This window comes from Rutidosis leptorrhynchoides, chromosome 7, assembly GCF_046630445.1.
Source record: "Rutidosis leptorrhynchoides isolate AG116_Rl617_1_P2 chromosome 7, CSIRO_AGI_Rlap_v1, whole genome shotgun sequence".
NCBI classification, from domain to species: Eukaryota; Viridiplantae; Streptophyta; class Magnoliopsida; order Asterales; family Asteraceae; genus Rutidosis; species Rutidosis leptorrhynchoides.
The window spans coordinates 25,487,762-25,514,553 of NC_092339.1; the positions used below are offsets into that span (position 1 = coordinate 25,487,762).

Here is a 26,792-nt window from a genome sequence, read left to right on the forward strand (position 1 = left end):
CTCCATACATGAGGTATCGTCAACACCGAACTTTAAACCCTCATCCAACAAACAATAAATGGTATGGCATCGTCAACATCGAACTTTAACTCCATACATTAATTAGCAACTCGCACGAGGATATGGTATCGTCAACATCGAACTTTAAACCCATACCCCACAAGTAAATAAATCATATATATACATATATAATTATTTCACTCACCTCGTGAACTCGAGCATTACAAACCATGCGCGAAATCTTCACCACACGCAACCGAGCAAGATTTTTGATAATGCTAAAAACGAACATATATTTCATAGCATTATTCCTCAAGAAAGACAAGCTTTTAGTTGCAATTGTTCTATTTACAAGTGATATTCGTTTAAATAATAAAAGGTGAAGACAAAAGACAGATTCGACGAATTGAAGACGCAAACGACCAAAAATCTCAAAAGTACAAAATACAATCAAAGAGGTTCCAATTATTGATAAGAAACGTCTCGAAATTACAAGAGTACAAGATTCAAAACGCAAAGTACAAGATATTAAATTGTACGCAAGGACGTTCGAAAATCCGGAACCGGGACCAGAGTCAACTCTCAACGCTCGACGCAACGGACTAAAAATTACAAGTTAACTATGTATATAAATATAATATAATATATAATTAAGTCTATTAATTATATATATTATATATATAAAATAAATCGTCGGCAAGAAAGACTCCAAAATGGGTGAGCTATAAAAGTAAACTCCGCGACTCGCGGAGTTTGAAGGTAAAATTGGCCGCGAGTCGCGGAGCCCCAATTTCAGAAACTCCCTATAAAGCTCGCGCATTCTGATCATAAAATCATCTATCTTTCTCTTTTCTCCATTCATACGATATATTTATATTTATAATTTATATTTTAATTTTAATTTTAATTATAATTCTAATAATAAGGGTATGTTAGCGAATATTGTAAGGGTGTAAGTCGAAATTCTGTCCGTGTAACGCTACGCTATTTTTAATCATTGTAAGTTATGTTCAACCTTTTTACATTAATGTCTCGTAGCTAAGTTATTATTATGCTTATTTAATCCGAAGTAATCATGATGTTGGGCTAATTACTAAAATTGGGTAATTGGGCTTTGTACCATAATTGGGGTTTGGACAAAAGAACGACACTTGTGGAAATTAGACTATGAGCTATTAATGGGCTTTATATTTGTTTAACTAAATGATAGTTTGTTAATGTTAATATAAAGATTTACAATTGGGCGTCCCTATAAATTACCATATACACTCAATCGGACACGATGGGCGGGGTATTTATATGTACGAATAATCGTTCATTTAACCGGACACGGGAATGGATTAATAGCCACTAGAATAATTAAAACAGGGGTGAAATTATGTACAAGGACACTTGGTATAATTGATAACAAAATATTAAAACCTTGGGTTACACTCAGTCGACATCCTGGTGTAATTATTAAACAAAGTATTAAAATCTTGTTACAGTTTAAGTCCCCAATTAGTTGGAATATTTAACTTCGGGTATAAGGATAATTTGACGAGGACACTCGCACTTTATATTTATGACTGATGGACTGTTATGGACAAAAACCAGACGGACATATTAAATAATCCAGGACAAAGGACAATTAACCCATGGGCATAAAACTAAAATCAACACGTCAAACATCATGATTACGGAAGTTTAAATAAGCATAATTCTTTTATTTCATATTTAATTTCCTTTATTTTATATTTAATTGCACTTCTAATTATCGTACTTTTTAATTATCGCAAGTTTATTTTATCGCACTTTTATTATTCGCAATTTCATTATCGTTATTTACTTTATGCTTTAATTTAAGTCTTGTATTTATTTTTAATATTTTACATTTGGTTTTAACTGCGACTAAAGTTTTAAAATCGACAAACCGGTCATTAAACGGTAAAAACCCCCCTTTATAATAATAATATTACTTATATATATATATTTGTATTTTTATAAAAGTAAACTAATATAGCGTTAAGCTTTGTTTAAAAAGATTCCCCGTGGAACGAACCGGACTTACTAAAAACTACACTACTGTATGATTAGGTACACTGCCTATAAGTGTTGTAGCAAGGTTTAAGTATATCCATTCTATAAATAAATAAATATCTTGTGTAAAATTGTATCGTATTTAATAGTATTTTCTGTAAAAATATAAGCTATTTTATATACTACTCTGCTAAAACATCAAGTATTTTTGGCGCCGCTGCCGGGGACCGATTTTAAAAGCCGGAAGTGCAACGCTAATATAAAAAAAAAAATTTAGTTAACTTTTATTAAAATTTGTTTTTGTAAAAATACGTTTTAATTATTCGAAAATATAAAAAGAAAAACAAAAATTTATGTATTTTTAGGAGTTTGATAAATATTTAAGTTTTATAAAGTTTCTTTAGTTTGTAAAAATATAAGTTTTATTTAATTTATTTTATAAATATATTTTATAAATAAATAAAAAAAACCGAAATATATATATATATATATATATATATATATATATATATATATATATATATATATATATATATATATATATATCTAGCTTTAAGATTTTTATTTATAAAATTATAAAGTAGTCTATTTTTTTTTATTCTAGTTTTGTTTTAAATATAAGTTTTTATTATACACATATTTTTTTATATATATAAACAGAAAAATATAAAAACAGAAAAAAAAATAATAATAAAAACGCGTCGAATTTTTAAACCTGTCAGTTGAATTTTGAAACCCCGCGAGTCGCGGGGTTTGATGCTTTGAATACCGCAAGTCGCGGAGATAACCTGACACGCCGACAGAACCCTAATCAGGCATTAATTACGAATTATTATTATAATTATTAATATAAAACCCTAATTAGGTTTTAATTAAATATGTATTTTAGTTTTTATTAATATTTTGTTTAATTAGTTTAATTAATTTGTAAAATTAGTAGTTTTAATAAATAAATAATATAAAAATAATATTTTTATAAAAATTGTACTTTTTACAACTTTTTGTATATTTTTATATTTTGTCCCTTTTCAATCGTTTTAACGTAATATTTGTATTTTTAGCTCATATTTAGTTTTAAACTTAGTTTTTGCCATAGTTATTTTTACTTCTAGATTTTTAGGCTTTGCCGTAAAATCCCTTAAGTGCTTTTTATTTAGACTAAGATTTAGGTGCTTTAGAATTTTGCGACGCCTTTTTAAGTTTTAGTTTCTTTTTAAGTTATTTCCATTTGGGATATAGTTTTTCCTGTAAGCTTTAATATTTTTAGACACCTTTTACTATGTATCAATTATCATTCCAATTAGTAATCTCAATTTGCGATTATAATTTTAAGTTAGTTGTAGTAATAAGGTTAGGTTAGTCAAGTATTTTTAATTTTTATAAGTTTCTTTTATTTTTCCGTCACCTTTTATTTTTCAACCATTTTTCTTTTTCGATCTTTTTCGACGAACTCTTTTTCTTTCTTATTTCTCGCTTTTCTAGTTTTAGAACATAGATTTTTATTCTACTTCTTATCTAAATTTCTTAAAATTACGAAAATTTATTTTAAGTGGTTAAATTGATAGACATCAAAATTTTCTGGTTCGTAGTAATAGTTGGATTTGTACGTGAACCGGGTTATTGGAGCCAAACAGTCCTCAATTATATTGAGACCAAACGAATCCTGCCCCTCTGCTGCATCTTTTGGCTATTCGAAACGTGGGCAAAATCAGAAAAGTCTATTGGTTGGATAACTTATTATAATTTTTCTTTCCTTTTAAAAACTAATAGGATATTCAGTGAATGCACCGAGCAAGACGATCACCACCTTTTGTACGTTCACCACCTGTAACTAGATCAAGACATTTAGCAAATATAACCGCCGTTGATTTTTCTTTAGAATCGTCATCCAGTCGACCAAGTACTTCAGTTCAAATTTCCGATAATCCATTTTTTGAACCCGACCTCACAATTGAGAATCCGGAGAATATTCAGGAACGGTTCGTAGATCCTGAACCATTAAACTTTCCTCCGGAACCACCAATCATTCAAACAGAGATTGTTGAGGAACGAACCATTAAATCAGAATCCTCTAGTGATTCCGATTCAACAAATTCAATTATGGAGAATCTGGAACCTTTAAGTATGGAAGACCGAATGATAGCTAAACGCACTGGCCAAGGTCACGCAATTACTCATCCAGACATTAATGCGCCAGATTATGAAATCAAAGGACAAATTCTACACATGGTGACTAATCAATGCCAATTTAGTGGTGCGCCGAAGGAAGATCCAAATGAACATCTACGTACCTTTAATAGGATCTGCACACTATTTAAAATCCGAGAAGTGGAGGATGAACAGATATATCTCATGTTATTTCCCTGGACTTTAAAGGGAGAAGCCAAAGATTGGTTGGAATCGTTACCTGAAGGGGCGATTGATACATGGGATGTTTTAGTTGACAAATTTCTTAAACAATTCTTTCCGGCATCTAAAGCCGTAAGACTTCAAGCAGAAATTGTTACGTTCACACAGAAACTGAATGAAACTCTATATGAGACGTGGACAAGATATGGAAAGTTATTAAGAGGATGTCCGCAACATGGTTTAGACACCTGTCAAATAGTACAAATATTCTACCAAGGATGCGACATCACTACAAGGAAAGACATAGATATAGCAGCTGGTAGTTCTATTATGAAGAAAACCGAAACTGATGCTTACAAAATTATTGATAACACTGCTTCCCACTCACATGAGTGGCACCAAGAAAAAGATATCGTTAGATCATCTAAAGCAGCTAGAGCCGATTCTAGCCATGACTTAGATTCCATTTCCGCAAAGATAGATGCTGTGGAGAGACGAATAGAAAAGATGACTAAAGATATTCACTCAATACGAATTAGTTGTGAGCAGTGTGGAGGACCACATTTGACAAAAGATTGTCTCAATATTGAATTAACAATGGAACAAAGAGAGAATATTTCATACATAAACCAAAGGCCTGGAAATAATTATCAGAATAATTATCAACCGCCAAGACCGATTTACAATCAAAACCAGAATTATAACCGAAATATTCCATACAACAACCAACAAGGTCCTAGCAATCAACAAGTATCCAATAATAATTACAATCAGCAAAGACCGAATTTTCAAAACAAACCACCACAACAAACAGATGATAAAAAGCCGAATTTAGAAGATATGATGACGAAGCTAGTTGAAACTCAAACGCAGTTTTTCACCTCTCAGAAACAAACCAATGAACAAAATGCTCAAGCATTTAGAAATTAACAAGCTTCTATTCAAAATCTGGAACAAGAAGTAAGTAACCTAGCAAGGTTAATAGGTGAAAGAAAACCGGGAAGTCTACCTAGTGATACAAATGCTAACCCCCGAAATGAAACAGCTAAAGCCATTACCACAAGAAGTGGTACAACACTTAAACCACCGGAAATACGTGTAACTTCTGATGAAACTATTCCTACTCCACAAGAACCACAACCTGATCAAGATAAGGAAAAAGAACCGGTAGTTGAAAAGGTTAATGAAGATAACACAGTTAAGGATAAACCTTATGTTAAACCATACCAACCACCACTTCCTTACCCGAGTAAAATGAAGAAAGAGAAACTTGAAGCCGAGCAATCTAAATTTTTGGATATGTTTAAATAGATAAATGTAAATCTTCCTTTCATTGATGTGATTTCAGGAATGCCTAGATATGCTAAATTCTTAAAAGATCTAATCTCAAATAGAAAGAAAATGGAAGAACTCTCGGCTGTTACTATGAATGCTAATTGTTCAGCAGTGCTGTTGAATAAGATACCAGAAAAATTATCTGATCCAGGAAGTTTCACAATTCCATGTTTTCTGGGTAGTCTTAGTTCAATAGAAGCATTGGCAGACTTAGGTGCTAGTATAAATTTAATGTCGTATTCACTATACACTAAACTAGACCTTGGAGAATTGAAACCAACCAGAATAAGCATACAACTAGCCGATAGATCAATAAAATATCCTAGAGGGATAATGGAGAACATGCTAGTTAAAGTTGGTACTTTAGTATTTCCAGTAGATTTTGTTGTTTTGGACATGGAAGAAGATTCTCAAGTTCCTCTCATATTAGGAAGACCATTCTTAAACACGGCTAAAGCAATGATAGACGTGTTCGGTAAGAAACTGACCCTAAGTATAGAGGATGAGAGTGTTACCTTTTCAGTTGATAGAGCAATGCAACAACCACAATCTGCAGATGATACATGTTATTATATTCAAACTATAGATGCACATGCAGAATTATTAGAAGAATTTCCAGAATTACAAGGAACAGGAGAATGTTCTTTAGGAGAAGGTAATGAACCAATTGATGAAGCTGAAATGTTAGCTACACTTATAGCTAATGGATATGAACCAACAACAGAAGAAATTCAAATGCTAAAAGAAGAAGACAAATATCGATACAAATCATCGATAGAAGAACCTCCGAAATTAGAGTTAAAGCCACTTCCAAACCATTTGGAATACGCTTATTTACATGGTGAATCTGAATTACCTGTAATAATATCGTCTTCTCTTACTGAAAATGAGAAATCACAACTCATTTCTGTGTTGAAAGCTCATAAACCAGCCATTGCATGGAAGATTCATGATATTAAAGGAATAAGTCCTTCGTATTGCACACATAAAATCCTTATGGAAGAAGGTCATAAAACGTATGTGCAACGCCAACGAAGACTAAATCCTAATATGCAAGATGTAGTTAAGAAAGAGATTATTAAACTGCTAGATGCAGGTCTAATTTATCCAATCTCTGATAGTCCATGGGTAAGCCCAGTTCAATGCGTGCCTAAGAAGGGTGGCATGACTGTCATTACAAATGAGAAAAATGAGCTTATTCCTACTAGAACCGTAACAGGATGGCGTGTGTGTATTGATTATAGAAAATTAAATGACGCCACCAGAAAAGATCACTTTCCCTTACCTTTCATAGATCAAATGTTGGAAAGATTAGCCGGAAATAGTTACTATTGTTTTCTAGATGGATTTTCCGGATATTTTCAAATTCCAATAGCACCCGAAGATCAAGAGAAAACCACATTCACGTGCCCTTATGGTACTTTTGCTTACAAACGCATGCCATTTAGACTTTGCAACGCCCCTGCAACCTTTCAAAGGTGTATGATGGCGATTTTTCACGGCATGATAGAAGAATGCATGGAAGTTTTCATGGATGACTTTTCAGTCTTCGGTGATACATTTGAATCATGTCAAGTTAATCTGGAACGAATGCTTCTTAGATGCGAACAATCAAATCTAGTACTTAATTGGGAGAAATGCCATTTCATGGTTAAAGAAGGCATCGTTCTTGGACATAAAATTTCAAAAGAAGGAATTGAAGTGGATAGAGCTAAAGTAGATGTAATTGCTAAACTTCCACATCCCACCAATGTTAGAGGAATTAGGAGTTTTCTAGGGCATGCCGGTTTTTACCGACGTTTCATAAAAGATTTTTCTAAAATTGCCACTCCTATGAATAAACTCCTAGAAAAGGATGCTCCATTCATCTTTTCAGATGAGTGTATCAAATCTTTTAATATTCTTAAAGAAAAACTCACTAATGCGCCGATCATGATAACACCAAATTGGAATCTACCATTTGAACTAATGTGCGATGCAAGTGATTTTGCAATGGGAGCCGTTTTAGGACAAAGGATTGAAAAACGATTTCAACCTATATATTATGCTAGTAAGACGTTACAAGGAGCACAAATGAACTATACAACTACTGAAAAAGAACTCCTTGCTATTGTCTTTGCTTTTGACAAATTTCGATCATATCTCGTTCTAGAAAAAACGGTGGTCTATACCGACCATTCTGCTCTTAGATACCTATTTTCAAAACAAGATGCTAAACCAAGATTAATCCGTTGGATCTTACTCTTACAAGAGTTTGATATTGAAATCCGAGATAAAAGAGGAGCAGAAAATCTCGCCGCTGATCATCTTTCTCGTCTTGAAAATCCCGAATTAGAAGTTCTAAATGAATCGGCCATACAAGACAACTTTCCTGATGAATATCTATTGAAGATAGATTATAAAAAAATCCCATGGTTTGCAGACTATGCAAATTATTTTGTATGTGGATTCCTTGAAAAAGGATTATCGTACCAAAGACGAAAGAAATTCTTCAGTGATATAAAACACTATTTCTGGGAAGATCCACATCTGTTTAAAAGTTGTCCCGATGGAATAATACGCCGATGTGTATTTGGAGATGAAGCTAGTAAAATATTAAACCATTGTCACACAGGACCAACAGGAGGGCATTATGGGCCTCAACTAACAGCAAGAAAAGTTTATGATGCTGGATTCTATTGGCCTACAATTTACAAAGATGCACACCTTCTTTGCAAATCCTGTGATGCTTGTTAAAGGGCCGGCAAAATAAGTCAACGTGATGAAATGCCACAAAATGTCATCCAAGTATGTGAAGTATTTGACATTTGGGTATTGACTTTATGGGTCCATTTCCAAAATCTCATAATAATCTATATATACTCGTAGCCATTGATTATGTATCTAAATGGGCGGAAGCACAAGCTCTCCCAACTAACGATGCACGAGTTGTAGTCAACTTTTTAAAACGTCTTTTTGCAAGGTTTGGAACACCGAAAGCTTTAATAAGTGATCGAGGTACTCATTTCTGTAATAATCAACTTGAGAAAGTTCTTAAAAGATATGGAGTAACTCATAAAATCTCCACCGCATATCATCCACAAACAAGTGGACAAGTTGAAAATACCAACCGAGCCTTAAAACGTATTCTAGAGAAAACCGTAGGATCAAATCCGAAGGAATGGTCCATTAAATTGGAGGATGCACTCTGGGCTTTTAGAACAGCCTACAAAACTCTGATTGGAACCACACCTTTTAGACTTGTTTATGGAAAAGCATGTCATCTTCCAGTAGAAATTGAACACAAAGCATTTTGGGCTTTGAAAACATGTAATCTTGATTTACATGAAGCTGGACGTCTACGATTAAGTCAACTAAACGAATTAGAAGAATTAAGACATGAAGCATACGAAAATTCGTTAATCTATAAAGAAAGAACGAAGAAATGGCATGATAAAAGAATCAGAAGTTCAAAAGAATTTAAAGAAGGAGACAGAGTTCTTCTTTTCAATTCACGATTCAAGCTATTTTCTGGAAAATTGAAATCAAGATGGTCTGGACCATTCATAGTCAAAAGAGTTTTCCCATACGGAACGATAGAATTAATAAATTCAAATGGGATTGAATTTAAAGTTAATGGTCACAGAGTTAAACATTACATACATGGTCCGATGGAAGTCGACAACGAAGTTAATCACAATTTCGACACCACAGCTAACTAAGTGTGGGGAGAATCAAGTCTTTAAAGGATAATATGTATTTCTGTTAGAGTTAGATTGTCTGTTTTCGTGTAGTTCTCAAAAATGGAACCCGAATGGTCTTTCCCTAGCAGACCCTAAAGAACTAGTCTTCTCCCCCCATTCTGAATTTTTATTTTTTTTAGGTTTTTACAAAATGAAGACTGCCTGTGAACTAAACCATGGTCTAATGCTACACGCTTTGATCACTAAACGTAATAATGACATACTACCGAGTGAATTAGTATCAGTAATCAGAGAAAGAATGGACGGAGTTAGAAAAGAATCCAGATGCGAAAATAATAAATTACAATTTGGTAAAGGAAAATCAAAATCCGCAGCGAAAAGAAGAGCACGACACCTAGAAAGATGTCACAAATGCGGAAAATGGTCACATGGAGGTAAATGTTCAAAAAATCAAACCTATTCAAATACCGAATTTGTTACTTTATGCAGAGACGGACCGTTCATATGTTTAGAAGAAAAGACACTGAATGCTCGAGGTTACGCCTATGTAGCCATGGAAAACCAATTAAACCGACTATCTTATGAATGGGATAGATCATATAACTAAGAAATCTATTTCACAGGTATGTCTGTACAGTTTTTATTTTTATTTTTATTTTTAACCTTTTGATAATAAACGCTAATTTGTTCGCTAAAAAGTATTAAATTGGTATTGAATAAAATTAGGTTTGGCGACCGAAATTATTGATATCATTCAAAAATTTATTACATCACTGCGAAATTTAACGTTTATTCTTAAGGTATAAATATCTTTAATCAATCAACCCAAAATATTTCAAAAATTCGTCATGAGTTAAATTAGGTTTTGGAACCGAAATTACTTTACCGAAAAGAGGGGCTCATATTTTTGATAATATTTGATTGATTAAAGTGGGATAAAAAGCCAAAAAGATTTTTAATTTTATTTTTACCATGTTTTTTTAAAAATTAATATTTAAAACTTAAATTAATATTGTAAACTTTGTAAAAACAATATATTTAAAATTGTAAATATTTGAAAAATTAATATAAGTTTGGTGTGAATTTATAATATGAATTTTTAAATTAAGATTGGTGTGAATTTTTTTAAAAATATGAATTTTTAATTTTATGCATTTCAAATTTTAAATTTGGTGTGAATTTTTAATATTAATTTTGAATTTTATATTTAAGTTGTGTGAATTTAAAAACAAAAATTTACTTTATCTCATTAAGTTAAAAATATGATTTTTAAAATTCGTCGTAAGTTGAAGACTAGGTCTTTGAACCGAAATTGCTTTACCCAAGGGAGGGACGAGAACTTTTATTATCATTATTTTTAATCTTATTGAATTAAAGTATGCCAAAAACATTAAAAAACCAAAAATCTTAGCTTTTAAAACAATCGCTACAAAAAGACAAATTTTAAAATTTTGTCGAGGGACAGACTAGGACATCGATCCGAAACGACCTCGTCCTAAATAACAAGGGAAACAAAATTTTAAAATTAATTACTTAATTGTTTTATAAGTTAAAGATTATAAAAAAAAAAAAAAATATACCAAACTCCGCGACTCGCGGAGTTTGGAGGTTTAATCCCCGCGAGTCGCGGGAGGACCGAAATCCAGAAAAAAAAAATATAAACTGATCGAATTAATCAGTCCACACACCACAAAACCAAACCTGCAAAATAAACCCGAAATACTGCGCGAAAATACACCAAAAACACCCCCAAAATCACAATTTTTAACCGTTAATCACCAAATCTTTTACTAAAATCATGTTGAGAAGGATGCTATCTAGGAATTACTCAAGAAAAACGGTAAATTTCTACACCTAAACACCATTTAATCCGAAATTTTGTGTTCTTGAGCAATTTTTTCCCCAATTTGATTTTGATGTTTTTTAGTGTAATTAGGCTTAAATTGTTTATGTATTATGCTTGTATAACCTAGATTGATGCTATTTAACATGATTAGAAGCCTTAAAACTTCAAATTTTGAGTAATCTAGGGTTTGTGTTCTTGAGCAAATTTGGGGCTTTTTGATATAAACAGGTTATGGCCGATTTTTGTCATGAATTGTTGCTAAATTAAGTAGTGTAACATGTCTAGGTAGTTAAATGATCCAAACTTTGAGCCTAAACATGATTTTGAGAATTAAAGTGGACTTTTTCAAGTCCAAAAATTCATGAACTTGATTTTTGAAAGATAATGCCATTTGAAACTTGTTTAATTGCTAGTAATGATTATTTTGACATGTTATTTGAATTGAATGCTTATGAACCTGGCGAACATTTTCGTATATGCTTATTTGAAAAAGTGTAGATTTGATGAAAATATGAAAATAAGCTTAAGTTTGATATAAATTGATCATGTTATTGTAATTATTTTGATTGATGATTTTGCTGACACTAATGCATATTTGGATGCACAAAAAATTGTGTTTGATGTGTTTTGCAGACTGAAAGGGGTGAATCTTCATCCCAAGCCCGCAATGCTCCTGCTGAGAATGCGGAACAACAGGAGGTGGATAACTACTACAAGCAGGATATACCTCATCCGGTCATGACCTTTTCTGATATGCACTTGGAAGAGTTGCACCCGAACCTGAGATTTGACAGACTTTGGATAGATTATCCAAAATACCAAAAGGGTCTGCATACTCTTCATTCTAAGGTTGTTGAGGTACCGAGGGTCATAGAATGGGGACCCTTAGAAGCTGTAGAATTGGCCGGGCCAATTAGGGAATTACTTGTACAGAGGTATGGTAATTCTACTTTTAATGACTGGGTACGTTTATTCACCATGCGTAGACCTGTATATAAAGTATGGTGTGAAGAATTGTTGTGTAGTATAGAGTTGAATGATCGGGTAGCTAGTTTAACCGATCGTTCTTTTATTAGATTTTTGTTAGGCGGTTCGATGCGCCACATGTCTTTACTGGACATGGCTCAGGCTTTACGTATATATACGCCTGAGGAGTTAGCATCTGCCGATTGTAGAGGGTTGATACTAAACGGTAGAAAGATAGATGAAAATTTTGATACACACGGTGTGTGGAGTCAAATGACAAGCCATCATCATTTCAAAGGGGGAAATTACTCTTATTTGGATATAGATAGAGCCGAATTAAGAGTGATTCATAGGTTTTTAGCTAATTCGATTGCACAAAGGGGTAAGAACAAGGAAAAGGTAAATGAACAGGATTTGTTTTACCATATGTGTATTCGAGACCCACAAAGCGCTGTAAGTATACCGTATTGTGTGGGTTATTATTTATCAGCTATGGTTCGGGGGATGAGACCGCATAGCATAATAGGAGGTGGTATTTTTATTACTTTGATTGGTGAATATCTCGGTGTGGATATAAGTCGGGGCGAATTATTAGTAGAAGAACCAGAACCCCGCGATACTATAGGTTTAAATGTATACCATGGTGCGAAAGTTTTGAAAAGGCAAAATAACGCCGCAGTACCATACCATGGTAGACATCCACAGGTTGAGAGAAACCAACAGCAAGGTAATGTAGGAGGGGGAAATGAGATGCAAGAAATGCAAAGGTTTATAGCTTCACAAGAGTACGAAAAGGCTAGACAGAGAGCATTTGAAGATTGGCAAGTTCATCATAACCAAATCATAGCTCATTGCCAACATATAGGTAGAAACTATATTCCTACACCGAAACCCATCTTCCCTCCCTGGTCTATAGAGATGCAACCACCGTATCCTACGTATAACCCTGCCGAAGCATTCTATAGCACCTATGGTTATGCCTGGAACCCCTATTGGTACCAGTATCATCCCTAGCATACTTAGTTTTATTTATTTTGTAATGATTGATACGTTTAATACTTTTGTTAATATTGTAATAGTTTTTATAATTGTCTAACTTTTATTCTTAGATTTTAATAATTTTTGAATGTGGGGTAATATACCAAACTTCAAAAATATGTATATATGTTTGCAGTTTATCTTATGTACACAACAGGGTAAAACAACGCATTTTCAAAGACTGGCATTAAGTTCAGCAAAAGCAACTAATTTTGACGACAAGATGCAAAATATATGTGAAATAACAACAAGACGGAATGAACAAATGATGTGCACCATTTATCATTCAGCAAACAAACGCCAATATATTTGGAAACTTTGGTAAAAATTTAATCATTTTCACACAAATCACCCTCAATAATTTAAATTATTACTGATTTCTTGCAAATGAGGGCATTGCAAGATCTTAAGTGTGGGAAGGGGTTAAATTCTTTCGGATTTTAAAATTTTTTTTACTTTATACACTTGGTTACCATTAAAAATACTAGTAAAGCAGTAGTTGTATTAGAATCTAGTGCTCTCTGATAATAAAGAACAGCCCTAGTCTTATATACTGACTACCCAATTCTAGTAAAAATTTTCAAAATTTTCAATTAAATGAACTCAAAATCATGTTTATACATATTTATGAACGATAAAACTAGGTTTTAACACCGAAATTATTGTTACCTCGGAAAGGACATAAATTGAGAAACAAACCAAAATGTTAAAATTCATTTAAAATGGAATAGAGGACGATAAAAAGGAAAATAAAAGCCAAGTGTGGGAAAATTTACCAAGTTATTTTAAACATATGTCACATATATCTGTAACAAATAACTGAAAATACTTTTGCTTTGGACTAAACTAAACTGTTTTACCCGATGAAAGAAAAGAAGAGATGGATCTACACGATGAATCAATTCCATCATTAAAAGGAAGTAAAGTCTTCCGAAAAAGGAACGCGCTTCTTGATTTAGGTCATGAAGTTGTCGTCCAGGCCAGCTGTAGGTTGACGAAAAATCCAGAAAAGTCATCACTAAAATCAGCAGGAAATCCACGGACCTCAGCATTAAACAGGGTCGCCAAGTAGTCAGATTTATCCTAACCATGAGAAGGATTTATCTTGTAAAATGGGGGGGCACCATGCAAATTAGCTGGATAAGACTAATGAATCAGATCCCCAGAAAGGATAATCTCCTTAAAGATTAAAAATCAGCTTTTAAGACTGATATTACTCAATCCTAGAGATTGACCTTAAAGATTGAGAATTACAAACTCATGGAATTCAATGATATCTAAACTCGAGCTTGAACGAGAAAATATTTTGATCAAAATTACAAACCGATTTGTTTTCTGAAAACCCTATTTTCAATGTGTTCATTACCATTGAATGTAAAATCCTAGGAATTCACCTGGAATTCATTAGGTCACCTGAACCAAATCGGGTGTCAACCGTAAGAACGGTGGTTGCATAGCATGGTCAAAGACAAGACCTTGTACCAGACCGAAAAATTATAAGGGTGAGCTTTACTATTGCTCCTACCAAGGATAGTAATTGCGTCCGACACGTTATAGACCATAATTAAAAGCATGTCAGGGGACATTGCCTTAACAGTTGCTTGTTCAACGCTTTCCTTTACAACCGGACGGTAGTTTACCAAAAGGTAATATACGGGACAAGTAAACTGGACGTGTTGCTTTCCAAATACAAGGTTAGCAAGTGGGTGACACAAAACCATAAGTTTTGAGCTAAAATTTTCAAATCTGAAACCCACCAAACCCACAAAAATATTTTGCAAACACCGGTAAAGGGTTATTCCGGAAAACTTATCTAGGGTAAAAACTAGATTTAATTTTCAAAAGATCAAATGTTTTCATAAAGATCCAATTTCCTTAATGGATCTAAATTTTTATAGTCATGTGGGACTGTAAACCATATCGTTACTATCATTTTTTATACCACCGTATAGAAATCACTGATGTACAAAGTGTGAAGAATAAAGAAGTGATTCTAGTATTTCAAGACGATATTGCTTGAGGACAAGCAACGCTCAAGTGTGGGAATATTTGATAATGCTAAAAACGAACATATATTTCATAGCATTATTCCTCAAGAAAGACAAGCTTTTAGTTGCAATTGTTCTATTTACAAGTGATATTCGTTTAAATAATAAAAGGAGAAGACAAAAGACAGATTCGACGAATTGAAGACGCAAACGACCAAAAAGCTCAAAAGTACAAAATACAATCAAAGAGGTTCCAATTATTGATAAGAAACGTCTCGAAATTACAAGAGTACAAGATTCAAAACGCAAAGTACAAGATATTAAATTGTACGCAAGGACGTTCGAAAATCCGGAACCGGGACCAGAGTCAACTCTCAACGCTCGACGCAACGGACTAAAAATTACAAGTTAACTATGTATATAAATATAATATAATATATAATTAATTCTATTAATTATATATATATTATATATATAAAATAAATCGTCGGCAAGAAAGACTCCAAAATGGGTGAGCTGTAAAAGTAAACTCCGCGACTCGCGGAGTTTGAAGGCAAAATTGGCCGCGAGTCGCGGAGCCCCAATTTCAGAAACTCCCTATAAAGCTCGCGCATTCTGATCGTAAAATCATCTATCTTTCTCTTTTCTCCATTCATAAGATATATTTATATTTATAATTTATATTTTAATTTTAATTTTAATTATAATTCTAATAATAAGGGTATGTTAGCGAATATTGTAAGGGTGTAAGTCGAAATTATGTCCGTGTAACGCTACGCTATTTTTAATCATTGTAAGTTATGTTCAACCTTTTTACATTAATGTCTCGTAGCTAAGTTATTATTATGCTTATTTAATCCGAAGTAATCATGATGTTGGGCTAATTACTAAAATTGGGTAATTGGGCTTTGTACCATAATTGGGGTTTGGACAAAAGAACGACACTTGTGGAAATTAGACTATGAGCTATTAATGGGCTTTATATTTGTTTAACTAAATGATAGTTTGTTAATGTTAATATAAAGATTTACAATTGGGCGTCCCTATAAATTACCATATACACTCAATCGGACACGATGGGCGGGGTATTTATATGTACGAATAATCGTTCATTTAACCGGACACGGGAATGGATTAATAGCCACTAGAATAATTAAAACAGGGGTGAAATTATGTACAAGGACACTTGGTATAATTGATAACAAAATATTAAAACCTTGGGTTACACTCAGTCGACATCCTGGTGTAATTATTAAACAAAGTATTAAAATCTTGTTACGGTTTAAGTCCCCAATTAGTTGGAATATTTAACTTCGGGTATAAGGATAATTTGACGAGGACACTCGCACTTTATATTTATGACTGATGGACTGTTATGGACAAAAACCATACGGACATATTAAATAATCCAGGACAAAGGACAATTAACCCATGGGCATAAAACTAAAATCAACACGTCAAACATCATGATTACGGAAGTTTAAATAAGCATAATTCTTTTATTTCATATTTAATTTCCTTTATTTTATATTTAATTGCACTTCTAATTATCGTACTTTTTAATTATCGCAAGTTTATTTTATCGCACTTTTATTATTCTCAATTTCATTATCGTTATTTACTTTACGCTTTAATTTAAGTCTTGTATTTATTTTTAATATTTTACATTTGGTTTTAACTGCGACTAAAGTTTTAAAATCGACAAACCGGTCATTAAACGGTAAAAACCCCCCTTTATAATAATAATATTACTTATATATATATATTTGTATTTTTATAAAAGTAAACTAATATAGCGTTAAGCTTTGTTTAAAAAGATTCCCCGTGGAACGAACCGGACTTACTAAAAACTACACTACTGTACGATTAGGTACACTGCCTATAAGTGTTGTAGCAAGGTTTAAGTATATCCATTCTATAAATAAATAAATATCTTGTGTAAAATTGTATCGTATTTAATAGTATTTTCTGTAAAAATATAAGCTATTTTATATACTACTCTGCTAAAACATCAATTTTACCTATAATACGCATATAGGTATATACATAATCAACATACAACCCCATTTGGACTCTCGACCAGCCCAAATGAACAACAAGTGCAGAATACACCCTTTTGCACTTTTAACGCTACCCGAAGGTCCAAAACTAATTAGACTAGTTCCCGCGTTCCCGAAATACCCAAATATGCAACTTTAACCTCTAAACGCATACTAGCTCGTATTTTACACAAAACCCATTCCATGGTTGACCAAGTTTGACTTTATTGCTAAAACACCAAATTTTAACCTAAAATCACTTCTCGTGAGTAAATACATCAAAAGCATCATTTAACACTTAACAATTGCGTTTAACATCCAATTAATCCAATTTAGTGTCATCCTCAATTTTGGCCCAATTCAAATTGCTCATTTTGACCAAAGTCATAAAACGCCCCAAAATCACTAACGACTAGTGATTATATTTCCAAGACAACCACTAACACTTAAATCAAGTATTTACCTACTTGATTTACCAAAACTTGAATTAAAACTTAATTTGACACCGAATCAAGCTTACTTGTCCCGAAATACCCATTCGACCCGTTTTGACCTAAATTAGGGTTTACACCCAAAAACCAAGTCAACACAAGTGTTCTAACGTTTAACCAACACACGTAAGACCCAAACTCATAATTTCATCACTCGAAATCCATTTTGACACATAAACCCTAATCTTGACCCATTTCAAAATTAGTCAACTCAAATACACCCAAAAGGGTTCCAACGCTTCCAAAATCACTAAACTAAGTGATTACACCCAAAACCAAAACCTAATCATGGCCAAAACGTCAATCATCCCAAAACCCACCATGTAACAAAAATAACTAGTTTCCATAAACCCACTTCATCATCTAAATGGGTTTTACAACTAAAAAGCTTAAATCCCTAACTTGAATATCAAATCATAAAGATGAATTTCAGAGTTAGAACTTACTACAACAACCAAAACGTAGCCAAGAACGAGGAGAACAACTTTAATACTCGGACCTTTGATCGATTCAAGCTTCTCATTCCCCAAATCTCTAACTCTCTCACTAGAAATCTCCCTCTCTCTCTAAGATGAGATGAGAGAGTTGTGTGGATGTGAAAATGATCCAAAATTGGATCCCAAACTGATATTATGGCTACAAATCCGTCCCAAGTGAAAAGACACAAATACCCTTCATTAAAACTCAAAATATCAAGAAAATCACCAAAAATGCGTTTCCAGCCGCAATTTGCGCCTACTGGCCGCAAATTACGGCCAGCCGCAAAAGTGGCCGCAATAATACGCCCATTTGGGTGCTGAAGAACCCCCGCCAGCCGCAAATTGCGCCCACCAGCCGCAATTTGCGCCTGGGCCCTTTTTCGCATTTTTCTAACACTTGTTTTGGTCGTAACTTTCAAACCGTAATTCCATTTTCGATGAATCAAATATCGTTGGAAACGTAATAAGATTTCCTTTCTAATGGTAAGGTTTTGAAACATCAACTCAAACTTTATTTGGCGTCAAAAAGGTACGTACACACCTTGTAACCCAAACAACGTCCAGTTTTCTTCGACATTCGAACAAGCAACACGTACATGCTTGGTACCCTTCATACACGCTTCGTACAATCATATTTATACAATTACACAACCAAGTATGAACATTCTAAAGATCAATTACGTACCTCGGACATGTATGAAGAAAAACGGGATGTTACAAAAACCATTGCTAATAGATTAAAGCTCGTAATTCCTTTAATTATTAGCGAAAATCAAAACGGTTTTGTTCCATCAAGATTGCTTGTAGATAGTGTAATGGTTGTTAGCGAAGTGGTCCATATGGCAAAGTTAAAAAAGAGCCCCCTCATTTTGATTAAACTCGACTTTTCAAAAGCTTACGATTGTGTATCCCACGACTTCCTTCTTTTGATTCTTCATAGAATGGGCTTCGGACTCAAGTTTATTTCATGGATAAAAACGTGCATTTCAATTATTAATTTTTCGGTTCTTGTAAATGGTTCACCCTCACGAGAAGCATCACTTAATCGGGGTTTAAGGCAAGGTGATCCGTTGTCTTCTTTTTTGTTCATCATAGTGGCCGAAATTTTGAGTAAGCTACTCTCAAGAGACTTGAATAATGGGTTCTTAAAGGCATGTAGGTTTGCTAATAATCTTGTCATCAATCACTCGCAATTCGCGGACGATACGATTATTTTTGCCCAACCAAATGTTTGTGAACTTAATCGTATTAAGTTTATATTGGGTTTGTTTTATCAAGTTTCCGGGCTTCAAATGAATTCCATAAAAACGACTCTTTATGGCATTCATGTGTCTAAGGAAGACATGGTTTCCTTTTCGGCTTTGTTCGATTGTAAAGTCGGATCTTTTCCCATGGAATATTTGGGTATCCCGATAAGTTTATCTTCAAGCAAATGTGATATGTGGGATCCAATCATCAACAAATTCAAAAAGAAACTAGCCGGGTGGAAAGGTAGATGCCTTTCGTTTGGTGGTCGTTTAGTAATGGTCAATGCGGTTGTTTCCAACCTTCCCCTTCATTATATGGCTATCTACAAAGCCCCGGTTGCTATCATTAAGAAACTTGAACGTCTTCGAAGAAACTTTCTTTGGGGGGTGATTGCTTAAAAAAGAAAACTAGCCTTGTGAAATGGGACACGGTTTGCTTACCCAAAGAGCTAGGTGGTTGGGGGTCACCCCTCTTCGTATCAAAAATCTTTCAATGCTTTGCAAATGGTGGGCACGTTTCAATGGTCACAAGCCTTGTCTTTGGAAGTCAATTGTTTCTTCTTCCTTTGGTCCTTCATTCCAAGGTAAACTCATTAACAATACCTCGTCCTTACTATTTTCGCAAATTTCGCCTATTTGGAGAGATTTGATTAATCTACAAAGTAATACTTCTCTTCATGGTATTATTAGGCCCAATGCTTGGAGGTGGAAAGTAGGAAATGGGGCTTACATTTTATTTTGGCATGATAGATGGGCAAATGATCAACCCATAAAAGATTTATTCCCTTCTATTTATGAATCTTGTCGTGTTAAATATGCTACTATAAGCAATTTTAGATCCCTTGATCCTTTATTGTCAAAATTTTGTAAATGGGATTTTAAGCTAGTGCACCCACTGTCTCTTTTTTGTTCCTTGTGCCACGATAATCTGATTACTATGTTGACACATGTGGAGCTTGATGACTTGGTTGAGGACCAAGTCGAATGGCCAGTCTCTTCTAATGGGGCGTTTTCGGTTTCCGACGCTATTTGCACTTTGATTAATTCTAACGGGTTCATTACTCCTACTTGGTCGAAACTTATATGGGGTAATAACGTCCCTACAAACGTCATATTGTTCCATTGGCTTGCAATTCGCAATTGTATTCCCGTCAAAGATGTGCTCATTAAAAGACATATTTTACCGGCTTCGCAATCGAATTTGTGTATTTGGTGTTGGGAAGAATACGAAACTACCATCCATCTTTTGTTACATTGCAAATGGTCTTTTAAATTATGGGCCGAATTATTTTCTTGGTGGAATATCTCTTGGGTTCTTCCGGGTTCAATAGAAGCATTCTCGTTTGATTGGTTTTTTGAAATGGGAATTAAAGCTTCTAAGTATTGGAAGTTAATTGGCCCCGCCACTATTTGGGCGATTTGGTTGGCCCGTAACGACTTCATCTTCAACGGTAAGTTCACTTGTCGCTCGGCGCTAATTCGTAACATCAAGTTGAAGACGTTTCTTTGGGCTTCAAATCTCAATCTTTGTAACGGCAATCAATCGCACGTGTGGGAGCACAATCCAAGTTTACTTTGTTTTTAATTACTCGCAATGTATTTTTCAATTTGTTCAATTTCAAGCTAGACCGATCATTGCTTTGATGAAGATCTTTGCACTTAATACAATTCAACTTTTCGCCTTACTAAAAAAAAATAAAAAAAAAAAAAAAAAAAAAAAAAAGTACTACTACTATGTTATGTTTACATCGGTGATTACAAGTACATTTGGATTTAACAGTTACCTATTAAATTTAATGATAGTAGAGACAATACAACTAGCAGATAATATGAGTGTTGTATTGTACATTTGTATCTGATCAAGTACGAAATTTCATTTTTCAAAGTAATGCAACATTTACTTGTAATATACAATACAAGTCATACATGCACAATTTTATTTTTCTCTTTCCATCCTTCTTTCCATTTCCCTTCTCCCTTCCATTCTCATATAGTCATACCTGCAACTCATTTCAATTATGACTGGTTGCACTTTAAGATTATCAAAAAAAACTATGAAAAATATACACTTCGTCATCTTGATTGACTGGTTGCACGTGCTACCACTCCGAACAACGTAGATCCGCCCCTGTGCAACATGTATATATGCTTTTTTTAACGCAAAACAGTAACTATATAAATCATGAAGGAATATAAAAGTGCAAAAATGAGTGGGATGAGTACTATAATAAAACCTACCAACATTTTTACAAATAATAACAGTAGAAATTATAATCAAATGCAGGCCCCGAACAGTATATATGTAGCAGCAGTAGCAGAAAATGTGAAAGAGCAGTAGCAGCATTAACCATAAACAATTAACAAATATACATGAAAACATGAAGCTAAGGCGTTGGCAATAATGAGGTTAGCCGATGCCAACGCGATTAGAAGGTAGAACGAAGAAACTCGGATTGATTAGACCAATCGAGATTCGCTTTTCTATATCTTTTGGAGATCTATTGAAAACTTTTAAGTTGTATGTCACTGAGAATATATAGTCGATGCATTCCATTTGTCTTTACAAAATATTTTGTACTTTCGCCATTTCCAAAGAGTATCTCCACAAACCCACTTCGATGCTGGCCAAATGTGTCTTCCCGAATCCGATTTAATTTCTTAATCCTCACATGAAAATGTTTCCACGATGTTTCCAATCGTTGCAGTATTAAATCCCCACCAACAGAAAAACATATTCCAAATTGTTTTCACGAGCTTGCAATCGACTAAAATATGATCGACAGTCTCTAGCTCATCATCGCATAAGCTGCACCGCAATGTTTCTAAATCAAAACCACGTTTATCGAGTTCAACTTTTACCGGGAGCCTTAATGAAAATCTCAACCTTTAAATGGATAAGATACTAACAATGTTGTTAGTATCATGAGTCAAATGGGTCAAACAGCATGAAACTCTGCCAGAATTGTCATAAGATACTTGCAACATTGTTTTAAAATCCAATATACATATAATACTCCGTACATCAAAAGGCAAAACAGCAATAGTACAATACCACAGTCTACAAAAAACGTTAACAAAAGCATAACGTGTTAGAACATAACGTTAACAAAAGTGTCACAAATTGTTTTTGTCCCTGAACATACTCCAACCGATGAATAAAAAAAGGCACAAGCTAACGTTAACTAAAGCATAAAATATATTCACCTCCCTAGATTCATAGTTAGATATGTCCATGTGCCAGTAACATTAATCCAAATGTCAAAATTATCAACGTTCGGAATTTGTACTGGTATGAGGATTATGACTCTCAGATGGTTGACCTCCGTTTTCGATGGTTTCCAAAGCAGTGTCGAAGTCTGAGCTGGCGCCTGAGTTTCCTGTGCGGATTGGACGGAGGAAACCTTGCATCCTCAACAGATAGCTTTGACTTGATGGTTGACTTCTTAAGTAACGTGATGTTGAAATGGTCACCCGGTCAGGGTCAACAGGGATGGTGGATAGAGCACTAAGGTCAAGGTTCGGGAAGACAGAACATCGACATCTAGGGCATTTCACGTTCAACCGAAGCCATTCATCGATGCATGCCACATGAAAGTTGTGCGCACAAGGAAGTCCACGAACCTAAACTCATTTTAGCAAGAAATAACAGTTTATTGTTACTTTATATATATTCAATTGATAGATTACCAGTATATAACCACCAAAAATACAGAAATTACCTTAAGAATTTTACAAAATCATGGCAGCAGAACCCAATACCACATAAGTGGTGTATGTGGGAGGTGAGATGTAGACAATCTTTCCCCTATCCGAGAATAAAATCAAGTCATTTCTTCACCTAGAGTGAAAACACTCTCAAAAGTAGGGAAAATCATCCCTCTCTCTATTCGACGGATAGAGAAATTGCTTCCGAGTGGACCTCCGGCCAATAAGTAGGAAAAAGCTATTTAAAAAATAAAATTGAGACGCCATGAAAATGGTAAAATCAAATTTCCATGGGTTCTAAATCCTGCCTAAAATTTAATTTAGGCTCTAAGAGTCAGTCAAGTCGCCAATAAATCGACGCTTGTTGTTGACTCAATAACTAGAGCCCATTATAATCATAATTATCGTTTTAGGTTATTTATTTTAATAATCATAATTATCGTTTTAGGTAAACGCAAACATTGACATGTCAGCATTAATTGCAAAATTCCTAAGAAAATGACTTAGAGCTAGTAAACTTAGTCAGCATAATTGATAGATGAGATATTAGGGTGCATTTGATTACCTTTTAATTGAATGATTCAGCAATGAATGCTGAACTATTCGGCGCATTTGTTTCTGACCTCTGAATGAGATATGACAGAGATTAAATACTCTCTTAACCATTAATCACTTAATTTTAATGTAAAATTATCTTTATATTATATAAAAAACACTTATCAAACAACTATATTATATTATTTTTTTTATCAATGCAACATGTTAATAAGGTAAATTTACATCTATCACATTGTTCATTTTAAATGATTATGAAACAGGTTTTTCTCATTCAGAACTTTTGAATCATTCAGCGCTTACTCATTCAGCTTTATGAAACGCACCCTTACATTATAATATGATATATAGACATATAGTGGATATAAAGAGAATATGCAGTACCTCGTTTCCAACGTGGAACTCTTCCAAACAAATCGGGCACTCGCTACAATCAGTCGGAACAGCTTTCAGCATAAACTTTGGAAGTTCTTGAATTAGTGCCTCCACTGCTTCTCTCTACATTAAAAACAAATCTAATCTAATAAATATATAAAACTTACCAGTTTTTAAAAATCTCAAAAACCTAACAAAAGATTCAAGATTTGCGTGTGCATACTTGGGGTTCGGTTAAGTACAGCCCAGGATGATATGAAGCAGTATCTTGACCCATACCTCTCATTTCTTGACCAGCAGCATTTTCAAACGCCCAATCTGGTACACGAACCATATCAACCAAAACCTGAAACACAGAGTTAATGTATTATAATAATTAATAATAAATAATACAGTAATAAATAAAGATGTGTGCTTAAACAAATAGTAATTAAAACTCTAATTAAATGGTTACCCCATATTCAGAAATAGGAATTCCTTGTTGAGCACGTAATAAATGAGCTTTCCTTCTTGTTAACCACTGCACAAAAGACATTAAACTTTAAACATCAACGTTAAAAAACATCCAATTCTGTTAAAAACGCCATTGCGTTGTAATAATATTTCTTGTACCTTTTTCATACACAAGACTGCAATGCAAACGAGCCCACTGTAGCTAAAAAGCAACCAAATAAAGAAACCCCATTTCTGACCTTCTTCGGGCAGCTGAAATGAAAAATATTTATAACGTAACGTACGTGTAATAGGATGCTTGAGGGACCCACTCGGTAACATTGATAACTTGAAATCTAAAGAGTAGATAGAAGACATACACACTCTTTTGCACTACTGAACCATAGAGAACCGATTATAGTCCATGCCCATAGAAACGGATAAAGAAACACGGACATAATAGATAATACAACTACTCTTCCACAAAAACGAGCTTGTCTCTGTTGACGACCAAAATCCCTACACCGTTTTAAATAAATAAATAAAATAAAATCAGACTTAACATTGTACGAAATGTTCTCTACCTTAAGGCAAATAAACTCATTAACTTAAGGTAGCATATTGATGAGTGATGACTCATAGCATCCTCAAAAAGTTCAAAGTTTTACGGGTGTTTTGATGTACATCTAAAGTAATTATGATTGTAGTTTCTGAATTTTAACTATTTAGGCCAAAAAATGATCAACTATGTCCATTTAGCTAGTACTGATTCTGATTCAGACTCACAAAAGAGCTATAATCACTACTATAATACATATTAAAACACTCTATGAACCTAAAATGCAATTTTATAGCTATAAAGTGGCATACACATAGTTTCAACATTAATCACTAACTTCCAACAATGTTTTAATATAATTAAACTAAAAATAAGAAAAAAGCATCAAGAATGTAAATGACTTACAATCCCATTCCGGCAGCAAGGCCATTATCCACAAACATCAACAACCGAAAAATAAAAATTGTGGAATAGTCAACCTAAGTCAAATAACCAAAACCACCAAAAAGTAAGCTAACAAAGATTAAACCAAAATAAAAAAAGACAGAAAAGATCAAAACTTTATTCACTAAACTACCCACCACGATCCATATGTGTAGTGGGTGTGTGCACAGATGATATCGCTTCCAATTAATAGCAACAATAATTCTATGTTATTAACAATATTCAAGGATCAACAACCCTAAACAAAAAACTGAATAAAACCCAAATATTTACACTAAAAAAAAAAAAGGATACATGCTAGTGGCAAGCATTGACAGAAAAAACCCATCATACCTGCAAAAAAGTACAACTCAAAATTAAACTGTTGAATTTTATAATAAAGTTTAATTATTATAATGTGTGAAAAATGGAACTAACCACTTAAAATCAACGCCCCTAACCGCCATATTTAAATGATTATAATGGCAATAAATGTATAAAATCCAACAGATAAATAAACCCTAGTTATTGCAGAAGAAAATATCGAATTTTGGGTAAGGGTTTAAATAAAAAGATGAAAAAGGGGGAATTTTGGGTATGTGAGACTGGTATAAGTTAAGATAGGAAAATGGGTATTTGAAAAGTGAGAAACTTTGGTTGATTTGAAAGGGAAAAAAGGGTTTTGAAGAAATATGGAGAGAGAAAAAAAATGAGGAAACTGGTGATGGAGAATGAGAAAGAAAGAAGAGAATGCAAATGAGAAATAGTAAAGATGATGGTGATGGAGATAGGCTTGTTGTTTAATTGGTGTAGAATTTTGAGGGGTCTACTACTTGTGCTCTACACTGCAAATATAGTGGTTTTTTAGGTAAAAAAATGTTACACGAAAAATGAAGGGGGCCATGGCCCATGGCCTCTGTTTTTTTTTTTCCCCCCTTAAAAAGTAGGACAATGGTTTTATTTTATTTTATTACTATTACTATTACTTTACTATTAATATTATTTACGGAGTATAATAAAACATTGTACAAAACTTAACTGCACAGACTAAGGGTGAAGCATATGCAGCAATATTACATCAACAAAGAAACTACAGAACATGCTATAACATGATATACTCCATAATTTGGCAGGCTGCATATATGTAGTGGCGAATCCAGTGGCGGAATCAGGATAAAAATTAAATCGTAGCAAGTTTTTTGGACAAAATTTGAAGATTTGCGGGCAAAATTTGAAACTTTTAGGGCAAAATTTGAAGATTTT

General features: G+C 33.6%; 1 protein-coding gene across 1 annotated transcript; it reads right to left on the reverse strand.

The window, feature by feature from the left end:
- Window positions 1–22,272: 22,272 nt before the first annotated feature.
- On the reverse strand, window positions 22,273–26,229 carry LOC139857577 (E3 ubiquitin-protein ligase SIS3-like). Its single transcript, XM_071846391.1, has 10 exons — window positions 25,968–26,229; window positions 25,845–25,883; window positions 25,688–25,754; window positions 25,512–25,585; window positions 24,928–25,066; window positions 24,728–24,820; window positions 24,570–24,635; window positions 24,339–24,461; window positions 24,125–24,238; window positions 22,273–23,101 (listed from the first exon to the last, which is right to left on the reverse strand). The coding sequence occupies exons 1-10, from the start codon at window positions 25,994–25,996 to the stop codon at window positions 22,748–22,750; spliced, it is 1,098 nt and encodes a 365-aa protein (XP_071702492.1). The 5' UTR covers window positions 25,997–26,229; the 3' UTR covers window positions 22,273–22,747.
- Window positions 26,230–26,792: the final 563 nt, after the last annotated feature.